We start from the raw sequence: 15,142 nt of genomic DNA, 5'->3' as shown, positions 1-15,142 counted from the left end.
AACCGTTTTTGACCTAGAAAAAGGCAGTGTCTCAGGGTGAAGGCTGGCCTTGTTATCTCTCCGATCGCCTGTCTGCTGAGGCCCGCCCAGCCTCCCCCGGGGGTCAGGTCCTCAGGGTCTTCTCCTCCAGCCCCCTTCCTGCCAGTCAGGGAGACAGAGCCAGGGCAGAAGGTCCCTCCCTGCCCGGAGATTCACAACCTGACGGGCATGAACCGAGGCCCAGGATCCGGTTCCTAACTGAGTCCCCTTTCCACGACCTCAGCCTGAAGCGGCTGCCGGGTGTGACCCAGAGCTGGGGCCAAGCGGGCAGCTACCCACACCAGGGGCTGACGCATCCCCAGAAGTAATGAAGGGCAGGAAGGTGACACTTTCCAGACCCCCCCCCCCCGTCCCCACCCCCACCCCCCGAGCCCGCTGCAGAGGAGGACTGGGTTAGAAGTGCCTGTAGACCCAGCTGCGATGCTTTAGGGCTGGGCGACCTCGGTCTGCTCGTCTGTGCAATGGGGACGATAGCATTGCCTTCATGGGCATGTCGTGGGGGCTGAGCAAGGACCATTTGTCAGCTGTGCTGTAAATAATACAGTCTGCAAATACAATTGCCAATGAAAAAAATGTTACACAGCACTCGAAGAGCACCCAGCACTTGGCCAGGGCCACTTACATGTTTGTTGTCATTACTGCGAAGACATCTGGGGACTGGTATTGCCCACACAAGTGTGAGTTTGGGCTGGGGCTGAGTTACTGAGCATAGAGAAGAACCCTCTAGAATGGACCCCAAGGGGCTCTTCTCCTCCACCCCACTCCCTCCCACGCCCGCCGTGGCTCGAAACGCACAAGGGCTAGCAGCCCAGGGCACGGGGCTCGCTCGCTCTACTCACATAGCCTGTCCAGTTCCCAGAGCCACGCGGGGCTCGAGGCCGGAGCTCAGTACCTCTTTGCGGGACAACTTGTCCCTGCCCTGGGGGGTCTGAGTGTCACGGAGGAATGCAGAAAACAGCCAGAGGAGCTCTGGAAATCCATTCAGAACACTTGAGACGTGGGCATTCTCACACCCTCCCTAATGCGCCCTCCAAGTCACGTGGCTCCTGCTGTTTTGAGGAGCCAGGCTCCCCTGTCTGGTGTCCCGGCAGTCTGCTTCTCCAGGCTCTCGTCTTATCTCTCCTGGAAAATTGCAACAGACTTGCCCTCTGCCCCTCGTCCCCTGAAGCTAAAAGAGCGACTTCCTAAAAACCATTAATCAGGCTAGATCACTCCCTTCCTTGCCTAAACACGCTCCAAACCTTCCCTTTGCCTCCAGGTTAAACCCCACTCCCGGTGGCCAAGGAGCATGGGCACAGATGCTCCACATGGCTGGTCACGGGGATCACAGCTTCACCCCCTGCCCCCCTCTGGGAGGGCGATATTCAAACACCACCGTCTCCCGGGGTGAGGGGCGGGTGCAGAGACCGGAGGCCTCGTGCACGGCTGGCGGGGTGTGAGCCGGGCCAGCGCTGCGGGAAGCAGTCTGGCAGCTGCCCAGAAAGTTAAAACACGGAATTCCCACACGGCCCGGCAGTTCCGCTCCGGAGCCTCAGTAAATCCTGATCCATTTGCTAGGGAGCATTACTGCTATGCTGAATCTCTCCTCCATTTTCATTTCAATTTTGAATTGTATTGATTTTACCCTCACCTGTATTTCATAACCACGTTTCCTCAGCCCCTGTCATGGCTGCTGAGCCCTCTCTGCTCAGACTCCAATGTTTCAGGCCGAGATTTTATCACAGAGAGTAAGTCCTTTTAACCACGTTTGGGCAGCCGTGCATTTGTGCCGTGGCGGCCTTTGCCCTTGCTAGTTTTACTAGGTGACCCTGTCCTAACGATGCTGTTCGCCTCGGATTGGCTGCGACACTGATGGCTTGCATGTGTATCTCAGATACGTCAAATAAGTTGTCAATGGATAATCACATGCCCAGCAGGGGAAAATGCAGGCAGTGGGGAAGGGCATGCAGAGGAGAAGCCGTCGGGACCCGGGCGCCTGGGTCTGAGCAGAGCATCCAGTTAGGTCAGGGGGCCAGGTCCTCGAGTTCCTGGCAGGCCGGCCGCGGCTGCGGTCCTCCCGGGGATGACCAACAGGGGGTTCTCTTCCGCCGAGGGACCCTGCTCTGCAGCCTGCACTCGTGGCAGCTGGGCTCCCACGGGGCCCAGCATGGAGGCCACTGTCACGCAACATCACCAGGTTATCTCTGCCCGCCCCCTACCCCTTTGGGCCAAATGCTTGTTTTTCATGTTTATTGTTTTGTGCCTCTGGAGGACCCTCCCGGCCCAGGCGAGCTGTCAGGAGCCTCCCTGGCCCCTGGTTGGGCCCACGCGCTGGGGGCGGCTGGGAATGCAGCCTCCGGGGGCTGGCGGCTGCAAGCCTGGAGCGTCCAGGCTGTCCCCCGCTTTTCCCTTTTTCCCTAAGGTGACTTTCCGGGGCTCTGCAGTTATAAAAAGCACATGTGTGTCATTCTCTGGCAGCCTGACAGCTGCAGGCTGTCACTTGGCAAGGCCTCCCGTCCAACCCCAAGGCTTAGCATTTGACTGGCAAAAGCAGTTGAAGGTTATCACAGGCTTGTCCTGATGAGGTTTGTTAACTTAGAATAAAAATTCTACACAAAATATGCTTTTCCAAATGCCCTTTCCCTGAATGGCATCTCACGACGGACAGAGCGCTGCCCAGCTCCAAGGCAGGCCCCTGCAGAGCTGGCAGGCAGGACCCTGGAAAGTGACGAGGGGGACAGACCCCGTGGGGGAGGAGGACAGGCCGTCGACAGCCTCGGCCGGCCCGCCCGTGGCGCGGGCACCCCCTGCCCGGAAGGACGGCCCGGGCCCATCTCAGGATGTGACTGCAGGGGACCCTTTCTGCGCCTCCCGCAGGCCCCATGGCACCCTGCCCGGTCCTGCAGAAGGAGACGGTGTTCCGGTCGGGAACCCGCGCCTACAGAATCCCTGCCCTGCTCCACCTGCCGCAGCAGGAGACGCTGCTGGCCTTCGCGGAGGAGCGGGTCAGCAAGAGGGACGAGCACGCGGAGCTGATCGTCCTGCGCAGGGGCCGCTACGACGCGCCCACCCACCAGGTCCAGGTAGGGCGGGGTGAGGCTGCGGTAGCCCCGCCGGGAATACGGGGACCACGCCACCCTTGGCCGGCCGGGGTCTGGGGACAGAGGGGAAGGAGACACAGTGAAACCCAGGAGGGGCCCAGGGGCCATTATCATGGATGAGGCAGAGCAAGTGGCCCCAAAGGGTGGCCCAGAAAACCTGGGGTCACCAGGACCAAATCCAGGTGGCCCAGCAGTGTCGGCTGCAGGTCATGGCCGGACCAGTGCTGGGAAGCTGGTGTTCAGAGAGGTTTCCCTGCGTTACTGAGAACCTGAGGGAGGGCTAGTCTGTCACACAACTGGGGTTGTGTCCTGTGAGTAAAATTTACCCGGGGAGTGGGGGCTGGGGAGGGTGGCAGTGACTGCTGTGTCCCCGAGTTCCAGCATGTAGAGCAAGTCATTGATTTTGACAGACACCCAAGGCTGGTGTATCACGTACACAGGGTTTAATATCAGTGCCGTCATTATTACCCAGTGGTCCTTATGACGTAGCAGCCATTCAGAGCATGGGGTTGGAAGCAGATGGACCTGGGTTCGAGCCCTGGTTCTGTCACTTCCCAGAGGTGTGGCCTTGGACAACTCCGGTACCCTATCTAAGCTTCTTCTTGTTCAGATGTAACATGGGGCTCCTACAACCCACCCCCCAGAAGTGGGGGCTAGGGTAGACGAGATGATGTAAGGTTCCTGACGGAGCCCACCTTTAGAATCGCTGTCTGGGGGCAGCTGTTACCCAATGGGGGTAGGCGGCAGAGGGGCCACACGATGGCATAGACTAGGGGGTTACAGAAGCTCCGTGTGACCCTTAGTGTCGTGGAGATGCGCCCCCGTCAGGCTGCTTGACTGGAGTGTGATATGTAGAAGACATATGGAGGTGACTGTCACATTCTGCCCCACGCAAGTCAGACGAGCACCGTCACTGCCCGGGCTTCCCTTTCCCAGGACGCGACGCTGGCCGGGACGGGTCAGTTAGGGAACCAGGACGGAGCTGGGAATGGCTCCGGCCCGAACGGCCTCTGCGACCATTGTTAACTGGAATGGAAGCTATTCTGAGCCCAGTGCAGGTTCTCCGCGACCCGTGTCAGTGGGAACAGAGAAAACGGCCATTCGAGGGCAGTGGGCTGCGTTGGAGGAGGGGGGCTCTGGGAGGCGGTGTGGGGGTCCCGGGTGAACGCTTTTCCTCAACGGCCTTGGGCCTAACCCCACGAGACGTCCCCACCCAGAGTCAGCCCCGGTCATTGTCACCGATTGTGTTACAGCAGCGTCTCTCTCCTCCCCTCTCCTCTCGTCTCCTCGCATTTAGTGGCACGCTCAGGAGGTGGTGGCCGAAGCCCAGCTGGAGGGCCACCGGTCCATGAACCCCAGCCCCTTGTATGACGAGAAGACGGGGATCCTCTTCCTCTTCTTCATCGCCGTCCCCGGGCAAGTGTCCGAGCACCACCAGCTCCACACCAAGGTCAACCTGACACGGCTGTGCCACGTCACCAGCACGGACCATGGCAGGTCCTGGAGCCCCGCCAGAGACCTCACGGGCTCGGCCATCGGCCCCGCCCACAAGGAGTGGGCCACATTCGCCGTGGGCCCGGGGCACTGCCTGCAGCTGCGCGACGGGGCGCAGAGCCTGCTGGTGCCCGCCTACGCCTACCGGAACCTGCACGCCCACCGGCGGCCCAGCCCCTCCGCCTTCTGCTTCATCAGCCACGACCACGGGCTCACGTGGGAAAGAGGCAACTTTGTGGCCCCGGACACCCTGGAGTGCCAGGTGGCCGAGGTCGGGGACGCCAAACGGAGGGTGGTGTACCTGAACGCTAGAAGCCCCCTGCACGCCAGGGTCCAGGCCGAGAGCACCAACGACGGGCTCGATTTCAGGGGCATCCAACCGGTGCAGCGGCTCGTGGAGCCTCCCCACGGCTGCCATGGCAGCGTCGTCAGCTTCCCCAGCCCCAGAGCGGGGTCAGACGGCTCGGACACGTGGCTGCTCTACACCCACCCGACCCACCCCCAGCAGAGATCCAACCTGGGCGCCTACCTCAACACGCGGCCGCCGGCCCCCGCCGCCTGGTCCCAGCCCGCCCTGCTGGCCGAGGGCAGCTGCGCCTACTCGGACCTCCAGAGCCTGGGCGTGGGCCCCGATGGCTCGCCCCAGTTTGGGTGTCTGTACGAATCTGACAACTATGAGGAGATCGTCTTCGTCATGTTCACCCTGAGACAGGCCTTCCCTGCTGAATTTCCACCTCGGTGAGCCTGCCCCGTGCGGCCACCCGCCCCCCGTTCTGGTCCCCCTGACCGAGAGACTGACGGGTCCGCCTCTGACTTCGCAGGCGCTCTTGGTTCCCATCCCCGAACGCGTGCGCTCTGCTTTTCAGCCCCGTCCTCCTCGGCTGTTTCACCTTCTCAGAAGGTTCTGTTTGCAGCCCAGAAACCGAAGGAGCCTGGCTGGCCAGAGCCCCTCGATGGGGCAGGCGAGGAGAGCTCAGCGTGCGCTCGGCCCCGGCCCCCCTGCATGCGGCTCAATAAATTACCCAGTGCCTCCCGCTTCGTCTTGGGGAGGAGTGTTTCCTGGACAAGGCTGAGACCATGCTGTCGTGAGTAGAGCCGTGCGGCTGTGGGCGTGTCTGAGTGTGTCTGTGTGCGTGTGTCGGGCAGGCGGGTGGGAACAGCGTCGAGCGGAGGTAAGGCGGCGCCTGGGAAAACCGGGCCAGGTGAGGCCGTGAGACCAGTTTCCCGGGGCTGCCGCAAAGGGGCCGCAAAGCTGGTGGCTAGAATGACAGAGATGTGTCCCCTCGAGGGTCTAGAGGCTGGGTGTCCAAAGTCAGGGTGTCTGCAAGGCCGTGCTCCCCCCCGCAAGGCTCTAGGGTGGGATCCTTCCTGGCCTCTTCCTGCTTCCGTGGCCCCCGGCATTCCCGGCTCATGGCTCTGTCACTTCAGTGCCTCTGTCTTCTGACGCCTTTCTCCTCCTTCTCCCGAGTTACCTCTTCTGTCCCTTATATCCAGCACACCTGTCGCTGGAGATAAGGAGCCACTGGACAGTCCAGGGCGAGCCATCACTTAATTACATCGGCAAAGGCTCTTTTCCAAATCAGGCCACGCTCACCGATTCTGAGAGTCAGGACCTGGGTGTACGTTTGGGGGCCATTGTTCGGCCCACTGCAGCTATGGGAAGTTACTTCTGTGCAGGTGGCGTGGCTAAAGGTGCAGAGGGAGCCCCGATCCATCAGGTGACTCAGAAGTGTGGGGGGCGGCAGGGATTGGGTGGCTGAAGGCACATCTGTGACTCAGAGCTGCTCTGGGGCACTCAGTCTTCATGGTGACAGCTGTGTCACTGGGCGGAGGTGGAGAGAGAAGGGAAAGGGTGACACTGACACCTGTCTGAGCTCTGGGGTCTTCAGGGGCTTTGGTCACGTGTCCCTGTGGAAGAGTCGGCTTGTTCCCCACCCCCTCTAATGGGCTCTTTTACCGATTGGATCCGTCGGGCAGGTTGGTGACAGAGGGGTTGATGACAAAGGCACAGAGGCAGTGAGCTGGTGCAGTTGAGCGGTGTCCCACGTGGCCAGGCAGTGGGTAAATGGGACTTTCACGGCGAGCGGAGCCAGAGGTGTGGCTTTGGTGCTGGGTGCGGTTCCCAGCCCTGGCCTCCTGCCTGGGGGCTGCTTCTCCTTGTGGGGTTTTAATAAATCCGGCTGGGAAGATGGGGAATTAGGGCCTGGCCATTGCCGGGGTGGGCCCCTCTGCTTCGGAGAGGCCCACCTGGTATCTTCCACACCTGCCAGGGCAGCGGGTGGGGGCGGCGTGCGGGGTCTGAGGCTGCGTGAGGAGGGTGAGTGAAGGGCGTGCAGGCGAGAGGCAGCCCACCCTCCAGGGCAAGCGGTCCCACTGTGTGTTATCCAAGTCCCACTGTGTGTTATCCAAATCAGGACGCTCCCGCAAGTGCAATGCTAGTGATTGCCACACCAAGACAATGGGTGTTAACCAGGCCTGTCCCAGGCAAACTGAGAGGCTTAAGAGAGAAAGACCCACCAAGGATCGTACCCGGGACTGGCCTCTGCTAACCGCTCCGGAAATGTCCATTTCCTGTGAAGGGTTGTGAGGTGAGGCAGCCTGGGAGAGGGTGTCTGGCCACTGCCCAGCAGAACGTCCCTCTCTTAGACCCCCACCCATCACAGGGGTCGGTGGGTCTCAATTCCAGCTGCTTGTTTGAATTCCCTGGGGAGCTTTTAAACCGGGCTGATGCCTGGGCTCCGGCCCTGACCAACGGACCCATAATCTCCGGGGGTGGGGGCCCGGGCATCAGTATTCTTTTCCCAAAAGCTCCTGAAGTTATCCCAGTGGCCATAAGGCTTAAGCACCGTTGGCACAGGTGATCTCTAAAGGTTTTCTAGTTCTGAATGTATACAAACGCCGGAGTCTTCTGATGTGGATTTTTAAAAAGCTCGAGTTTGTTTGGTTAAAGCTAAACCGATCTACTCCTGGAAACGTACCACTCAGGGTGAAACGAAAAGCCGTAGACGGGAAAACACATTTATTACTATTACACGTACATCTGACAAAGGACTCGTATCCGGAATATGCAGAGAGCAGCCACAACAAGAAAAAGACAAACAGTGCGCTAAAAATGGGCAAGAGGCTCGAACAGGCACGTCACGAAGGAGGATCTCCTCCAGGCGGCCACACACACGGAAGCCGCACGGTACAACCTGAGACACGTACACACTTGAGCGACTAAAACTAGAAACACTGGCAGCAGCAAGCGGGGTGGGGCAAGAATGCAAAGCGGCCGGAACTCTCCTGCATTGCTGAAGGAAGCGCAGCTGGCGTGACAGAGGCTCGGTAGTTCCTGCTAAAACCGAACACGCCAGGGCTTTGCGACCCAGCGGACCCACGCTGGAGCACGCAGCCAGGGAAAAGGCCGAAGGACACAAGGGAGAATGTTTGCAGCAGCTTCGTTCGTACGGGTCCTGAACTGGAAACAGCCCATTCGAAACAGAATGCACAACCGTCCTGGGCAGCCCTGATGCCGTGGAACACGACCCAGGAATCAGAGATGGAACTGCTACCGCGGGCAGTGACGTGGCTGGTTTTTAGACAGGACATGGAGAGAAAGAAGGCAGATTCACAAGAGTGCAGACTTGACGGCTCTCCTTAGAGGAGGTTCAAGAACAGGAGAAGCCACCTTGCGGTAGGTAGGTCCAGAGAGTGGCCGGGTCTGGGGGAGGCTCGAGGTTCGTGGGAAGGGCTGGAAGCGGGCTCCCGAGGGCTGGGGACTCTCCGGTGTGTGGCCTGGAGCTGGTCAGGGGGCTCTGCAGTGAGCAGCTCCCACGAGACTTGCGCCCCCCCGTGTGTGTGTGTTATGTCTCAACAAAATGTACAAGTTGAACTGAATAGTGGATTTGCTTGCCAAACCTCCAAATCAATAGGTTATACTGGACTGTAAAACTTGGGAATGGGGTCTTTTAGATAAACTGTTTGGGGAGGACCGTTTTAGATTGACAAAAAGTCTCGAAGATGGTGTGGAGTGTCCCCGTACGCCCCACCCCATTTCTCCCAGTGTGGGTGTCTCACACTGCCGTGGTGCAGCGGTCAACACTACGAGATGACCACAGGGCCTTACTACTAGCCAAACTCTACACTTTATTCAGATTTCACCCGGGTTTCCACTACTGTCCTTTTTCTGTTCCAGGATGCCATTTAAGAGGTATTCAGAGCACTTAGTGAAACTAAGTAAAATAATTTTTTAAAAGATCTTATTTATTTTTAGAGAGAAGAGCAGGGAAGGACAAAGAGAGGGGGAGAAACATCAATGTGTGGCTGCCTCAAACGCGTCCCCCGCCCCACTGGGGACCTGACCCACAACCCAGGCATGTGCCCCTACTGGGAATCAAACCGGCAACCCTTTGGTTGGCAGGCCCGCGCTCAATTCACTGAGACACACCAGCCAGGGCCGAAACTGCATTTTTACTACAGCTTGTGTCCATAGAGACACGCACCCACCCACAGATGGGCGCTCAGCTCCAGCAGGCCCCTCCCCTCTCCCTACCCTCCCCTAAAAAACACTTGTCAAACACCAAGAACACACGCTTCAGGCCCGGACGGCTGGACCGAAAATGTCAGAAGCAGTTCAGCCTCCGAAGGCTCAGGAAGGTGGCCCCCAAGGTCACTTACACCAGAGCTCCGGGCTGTGGCCCGTGGCAGGGGCCACTGCCCGGGACATGGGTGGGCTTGGTGGTGCATGAGTGTGCACATGTGTACGTGTGTGTGTGTGTGTTACGTGGTGGCTCTCCTGCACTGCCAGCCCCGAGCTGGATGGAGTCTTGCAGAGAAGCTCCCTTTAATACTCTGCTGAATACTCCGCCGGGTGCCCCGACGAGCAGGGCGCAGGGAGCAGGGAGCCTGACCTCATGGTGCACCCCACTCAGGGCAGAGCCGGGAGACCTGAAGCTCCGGGTCTGGGGAGCCCCATGGGTCCTGGCCCTTGCAGATATTGGGCTCAGGGCTGCTACCAGCATGGAGACGCTGGAGCTCTTGTCACCATCAGGGAACCCCGGGACGAGGCCCATCATTGCTATCACGTCCCCGTTCACTTCCCCTCTGTGTCCAGTCAAGGCACCCGACAGTCCCTGAAATGACAGTGGGGCACTGAGAGCCACGTGCTGTGGTCTCACTGCAGCCTCACGCATCGCAAAGACTTGGCCAAGCTGGTCCGTGAAGGACCCGGGGACTAGATCGGGGTCAGGGACACAGCTGAGGCCACCTCCACACCACTCACTCCCGGCACCCAGAGTTCAGTTTGCCCCCCGCCCCGGGGATGGCCACGGCCACCATCACACGACACACGTGGGCTGGGTGTCAGCAGGAGAGGAGGTGTTGCTCTGGGAGACGGGGACGCGGCAGGGACAAGGCACAGCTGCGGTCCTCAAGAAGCCCTCGTCTTGTGGGATGAAGGGGACGAGGGACACACAGCAGGTGAGCAGGAAACACAGCTCCGCCCGCGTGTGACAAAGAAAACGCAGGTCCTCAGGGACCACGTCTCTGAGGAGGCGACACTGGCCCAGAGGCCCAGAGGTGCTCCTCGCAGAGCCACAGCCACGGACCAAGGACCTGACCAGGGTCCAGCTGGCTGCCGGGCCCAGGGACCTCCGTCGCCTCCCTTTCGCTGGTGCGGTGCTTGGAGCCCGGGTCCCGGCGGTCGGCCTGCCTGCGGAGCTGCGTCCCCGGTGCAGCCTGGGAAGCTGGGGAACTCGGATCCTCGGTCCTCCCGACCCTGCAGACCTTTTGAATCTGAAGCTCCGGAATCTGCCTTAACAGGCCCGCCGGGTGATTCTGGTGTGTGTGTGAACGTTCAAGAACTTGGAGAAACCCTGGTGTAGACCCGATCTGGCCAGGACTTTGTTCAAGACGCAGGAAGCTCCTCCCGGTTCTGCAAGACCACCCTGACCCCCTCTGGTGGCCTCACCGATACAACGGCTGCCTGCGGGACTCAAGGCCCGGAAACCCTGGGGACCCAGGGAGGGGCCGGCGAGCTGGGTGGGAGTGACAGGCGGGCAGAGCTCTGTGTCCACCAGCAGGACGCGTGGATGGGGCAGGGAGAACGGAGCCGGGCACGGCCTCCTCACTCTGTCCTCTGGGCCCGGGGTGCAGGCCCCGGGGACGCTTGCCTTCTGCTTGCAGCCCTCTCGTTTCCCCTGGTCTCTCCCTGCCTCGCCCACCGGCTGAGGCCCACCCCTGACCCGGGCCTTCCTCTGTCACACAGCCATGCAGCGAACTACAACCTCAGTGGTCCTCGGGAGGTAAGCCTGGTCCCTTCATGGCCATTCTGTAACTTAGATATGTGTTTCTAACTGGCATAGCCCAGGAGAAAGGCTGGGGATGCCTTTTCCCTGGTTCTGAAGTCACAGAGCTACTCGGAGAACGGCTGTGGCCCTTGTGTGTTTGGAAATCCCCGTCTGGGACCCCTGTCTGCTCTCACGAGTCCACCGCCTGCCTCCGTTCTGCTGAGAAATGACCGTGGGACACACACCCACACAGGGTCAGCACTGGACACCCTGTCCCGTGACGGTGGGAGCCGTCTGAAATTTGTCGATTGAAAATGAAAAAGCACTCAGTGGACTGAGTGACGACCTGCGACCTCAAGGGTCACCGGTTCGATTCCCAGTCAGGGCACATGCCTGGGTTTCGGGCCAGGTCCCCAGTAGGGGGCGTACAAGAGACAACCACACATTGATGTTTCTCCCTCTCTCTTTCTCCCTCTTTTCCCCTCTCTCTAAAAATAAATAAGTAAAATCTTTTTTTAAACAAGGAAAGAAAGAAAATGAAAAAGCTCCAAGAGTCGTCTTTAGACCAGGTCCACCACAGCCATGCGGACTCTGCCTCCTCCCCGGAGAATTGTTGTCGTGCCAAGGCCACACACATGTGCACACACAAACACACTCATGCACACGTGTGCCCGTACTCATGCAGTGTTTCTGCTCCCCCCCCCCCCCCCGTCTCCTCCCCCAGGGACCATCTTGTCACGATGATTTATGCCTCGGAAGGCCACGCCTCCTAAACAGCTCCCCTGCTGAATCTCGAGGGCCCGCCGTTCCTCCTGGGAGTGACCCTGCTCTGCGTCAGACCCCTGGGGGGCGGCGATGGCGGAGGTCCGGAAGGCCCTGCTGCAAGCGCGAGTGAGGCCTGGGAGAGGAGGGAGGGCTCGGGCCACGTCCAGAGCGGTACCTCGGAAGAAAGGCCCAGAGCCTGAGGCCGGGGGTGGGGGCAGGCTGCCGAACCCGATGGTGCCAACAGAGAGGGTCTGTCTCTCTCAGGAGAGACCCTCTCTCTGGGCTGCCGAGATTAACTGGGGACAACAGTGGCCACAAAGACTAGCTGAAACTGGTCCATTCTCAGAGGTAAGGCCACGCACAGAGCGAGACGCACAGGGTAGAAGTGCCTCGAAGCCGAATCCCTCTCGTATGCAGTTGACAGGGGACCGAAGCAGGTCCCCTGCAGTTTGGTGACTTCCTCAAGACCCCATAGCCCGGTAGAAGCAGGGCCAGGGGACAGCTGGGCTTTCTGAGCCTGGACTGATGTTCCCGCCTCTGTTCCAAATTGTCTCCCTTGTCTGCGTCTGAACATCCCGGGAGGGCAGAGGTGTCTCTGCGTCCAGGTTCTGAGATGCAGAGTTCTGCTCGGTCTGTCTCGGAGCCTGCGTCTTCCTTCCCTGGCATGCCTTCCCGGCCTCGCCAGAGGGGGCGGGGACGTGGCAGCTCCCACGTCAGCCCTGGTCTGAGGACTCGCCAGCCCAGCTCATCTAAGAAGGCTGCGATTCAAGCTCAGCCAGGGACAGCGGAGAGCTTGAGCTCAGAGGCCCGGTTCAGCATCCTGAGATCTCAGGGCTGGCACCAGACGCCCCCCCTCCCCACCACGTGAAGGAGGAAGGAAGGACGGAATCCAGTATTTAAATGGGAGACTTGCATCACACCGCTCCAAGAGGTGAGAAAGCTGACTGTACTTTTGGCAAAGTGTTACTTTTCTCAAATTCCATTTTTGCACTGCTTTTAAGGGAGGATTTCAGAGTCCTAGATGCCGAACATTTGGAAGTGCAAAGATGCAGGAAAAAAAGTCCCCCGAATCCCACTAACCAGAGGCACATTTTCATCCGGTCTTTTATCTGTGAACTTTTCTTTTTTTTTTTTTTTTCTGAAACAGATCATACAGCAGAGCCGCTGCAGGAGGGTGATGTTTCCTCCCACCTGACATTGCATCGTACACATTCCCTCCGCATTGTTTTCTTGCAAAAGAAAAGGTAATGTATCAAAGAGACACACCGTGAATTATTTAACCATTCCTTGACGATTAGAGATTGAAGCTGCTTTCCTTGTTTATTATAAACACACTGAGATGAATATCTTTGTGAGCAAACCGGGGCACTTCTCTGTGATTATTTCTGTCGAGTGAATCCTCTAAAAGGAATGACTGAGTCAAAGACGAACATTTGAAATCGACTGAAACGTGTCGTTTGCAAATGCGGAGTGCCACTCCTCACGCGTTCAGCTGTCCTGAAATGGCTTTCCTTCTTTCCTACTTTTATTCTTTCCTTTCATTCTTTTAGACACCCGAGCTCCCAGAAAATTGGCACGCACTTGTTCTTTCATTTGTAAGTCATGGCCCCTGCTTTCTCCCTGGTGCGGTCTATAGTCTAAGTTTATCACGCAGAAAGTTCTAGAATCCCAGAGGTCAGAAGGGCCCTGGCCATTCTTTGGTCTGACTTTGTCCATTTGGTGCGGGGAGGACACAGATCTGAAGAGGCAGGTGCCTTGGTCAAGGTCACACAGTTCCAATCTGGATGGTGTCAGCCCCCTGTGGGCAACCGCCCCCCCCCACTCTGCCCCGAACCAGAGCTCAAGGACCCCAGCAAACACAGATGGAACCCTGACCGCTGTCACCTCCTTTCCTTCTTCGCCTTCACACCTAAAGGGTGACTGGCTGAGCTGTCAGGCCCTCCCTCTGCACAAGGGGGCTCGGGTTCGAGGGTGCGCAGCTGGCCGTTGGGTCCAGATCGGGTGATTCCATGCACGCAGCGCATCCCTTCTTCCCAGGCCCTGCAGCCACCATCCACGTGCGGGTTTATGGCGGCGGGGCCCCCTGGTTTTCAGGGAGAACATAATTCTAACATGTAACTACTGATCCTGTTCAATCCTTTAATCCCAGCAGAAAACACCGATCGAGCACTCAGTACATGCTAAGCACTGGGCTGAGGGAATAAAACAAAGGTACTGAGTCCGACTGTGGGTCGACCAGGTGTTCTTCTCAGCCCTTCGAAGGTGTCCGCTCGTCAGTCCTCACAACAGCCCCACAAGGCAGGTTACTCGTGTCTGCATCTTGCAGAGGAAGAAACCGAGGCAGAGAAAGAGGAAGCTACTTGGCCATAATTCTACCAGCTGGTAAATACCGGAGCCAGGAGGCCGGGCTCCCAAGAGTGTCCTTGCCCACCTGGCTGCAGAGCAGTTAGACTGGAGACAACTGTCCCCACACAGGGCGGGTGGAAGTCCCCACGGGGAGTGGAAGCTCCAGGAAGGCGGGGCATTCCTTCCCTGGCGCCTCCCTGGGGTCTGGGACAGCGTCCAGGCAGAGGGGAGGCTCTCGGACAACGCTTGTGGAAGGAACGAGTGACACAGGCCAGGCATTGACATGGGGGCGTGCGGGCCCAGAGTGAGTGCAGGAAGGGAGGCAGGTCAGGAAAGGCGGGCAAGGCGAAGGACTTGGCGTGACCTGCCAGGGAGCTTGCGACTCGTCCTCCCACAGAGGGAAGGAGTGGCAGGCTCGGATTTGCATTTTAGAAGAGAGCCCTGGTACCAGACAGGGGGACAGAGGGGGAGGTGTGAGTGGGAGGGGGCGGAGCACGGGCTCTCGGAGGTGCCCTTGGAAAGTCTGGGGGAACCAACGATGCAGGGGTGGAACAGAGCCAGGGCCCAAGCAGTTGCACCACAGGGGGTGTGTTCCGGAGAATTCCACAGCTCTGCCATCAGCCCACTGATCAACCCACCCAAGGAGGGCGGGGAGGAAGATGCATCTGGGCTCTGACTCGGGAGACTGGGTGGATGGGGATCGGAATCCAGATGGGCAGCAGGAACAGGAGAACAGGTTTTCCTGAGCAGACGCCGCGCACAGAGGAGGTGGGGCTTCAGTGTCCACTGGCTACTCACGGAGGCAGCAGGAAGTGAGGGGCGCTCTGGAAGGCCGAGGCTAGAAATGCAGGTTTGGGAATCATTGGGGGAGAGCGCCCTGGGGGAGAGCGAGGGGAGGCCAGAAGGGAAGCTGAGAACAAAGTAGGGGAGACCCACGGGGCCCAGGCTGCCGGTCAGGAGGAAGGTGGGGACGCAGGGGTGCAATCAGAAGAATGTGGGGGGGTCGGGAGCGGGCAGGGTGAAGTTAGGAGAAGGAAGTCGGGAGACAGGGATGAGAAGGTTTCAATGGGGTGGGGGCAGGGTGGGGCCGGCTGCAGGGGGAGAGGACGCTGTGACAGTGAGTGAGGGCAAGGCACCCAAAGGTCGTCA

At 59.2% G+C, this 15,142-nt stretch overlaps 1 protein-coding gene across 1 annotated transcript; it reads left to right on the top strand.

The window, feature by feature from the left end:
- Positions 1–2,828: 2,828 nt before the first annotated feature.
- On the top strand, positions 2,829–5,618 carry NEU2 (neuraminidase 2). Its single transcript, XM_028511010.2, has 2 exons — positions 2,829–3,101; positions 4,417–5,618. The coding sequence occupies exons 1-2, from the start codon at positions 2,901–2,903 to the stop codon at positions 5,353–5,355; spliced, it is 1,140 nt and encodes a 379-aa protein (XP_028366811.1). The 5' UTR covers positions 2,829–2,900; the 3' UTR covers positions 5,356–5,618.
- The last annotated feature ends 9,524 nt before the right edge of the window (positions 5,619–15,142 follow it).

This window comes from Phyllostomus discolor, chromosome 4, assembly GCF_004126475.2.
Source record: "Phyllostomus discolor isolate MPI-MPIP mPhyDis1 chromosome 4, mPhyDis1.pri.v3, whole genome shotgun sequence".
NCBI lineage: Eukaryota > Metazoa > Chordata > Mammalia > Chiroptera > Phyllostomidae > Phyllostomus > Phyllostomus discolor.
The sequence above is the reverse complement of the archived record's forward strand: the minus strand, read 5'-3'. Positions and strand labels throughout refer to the sequence as shown.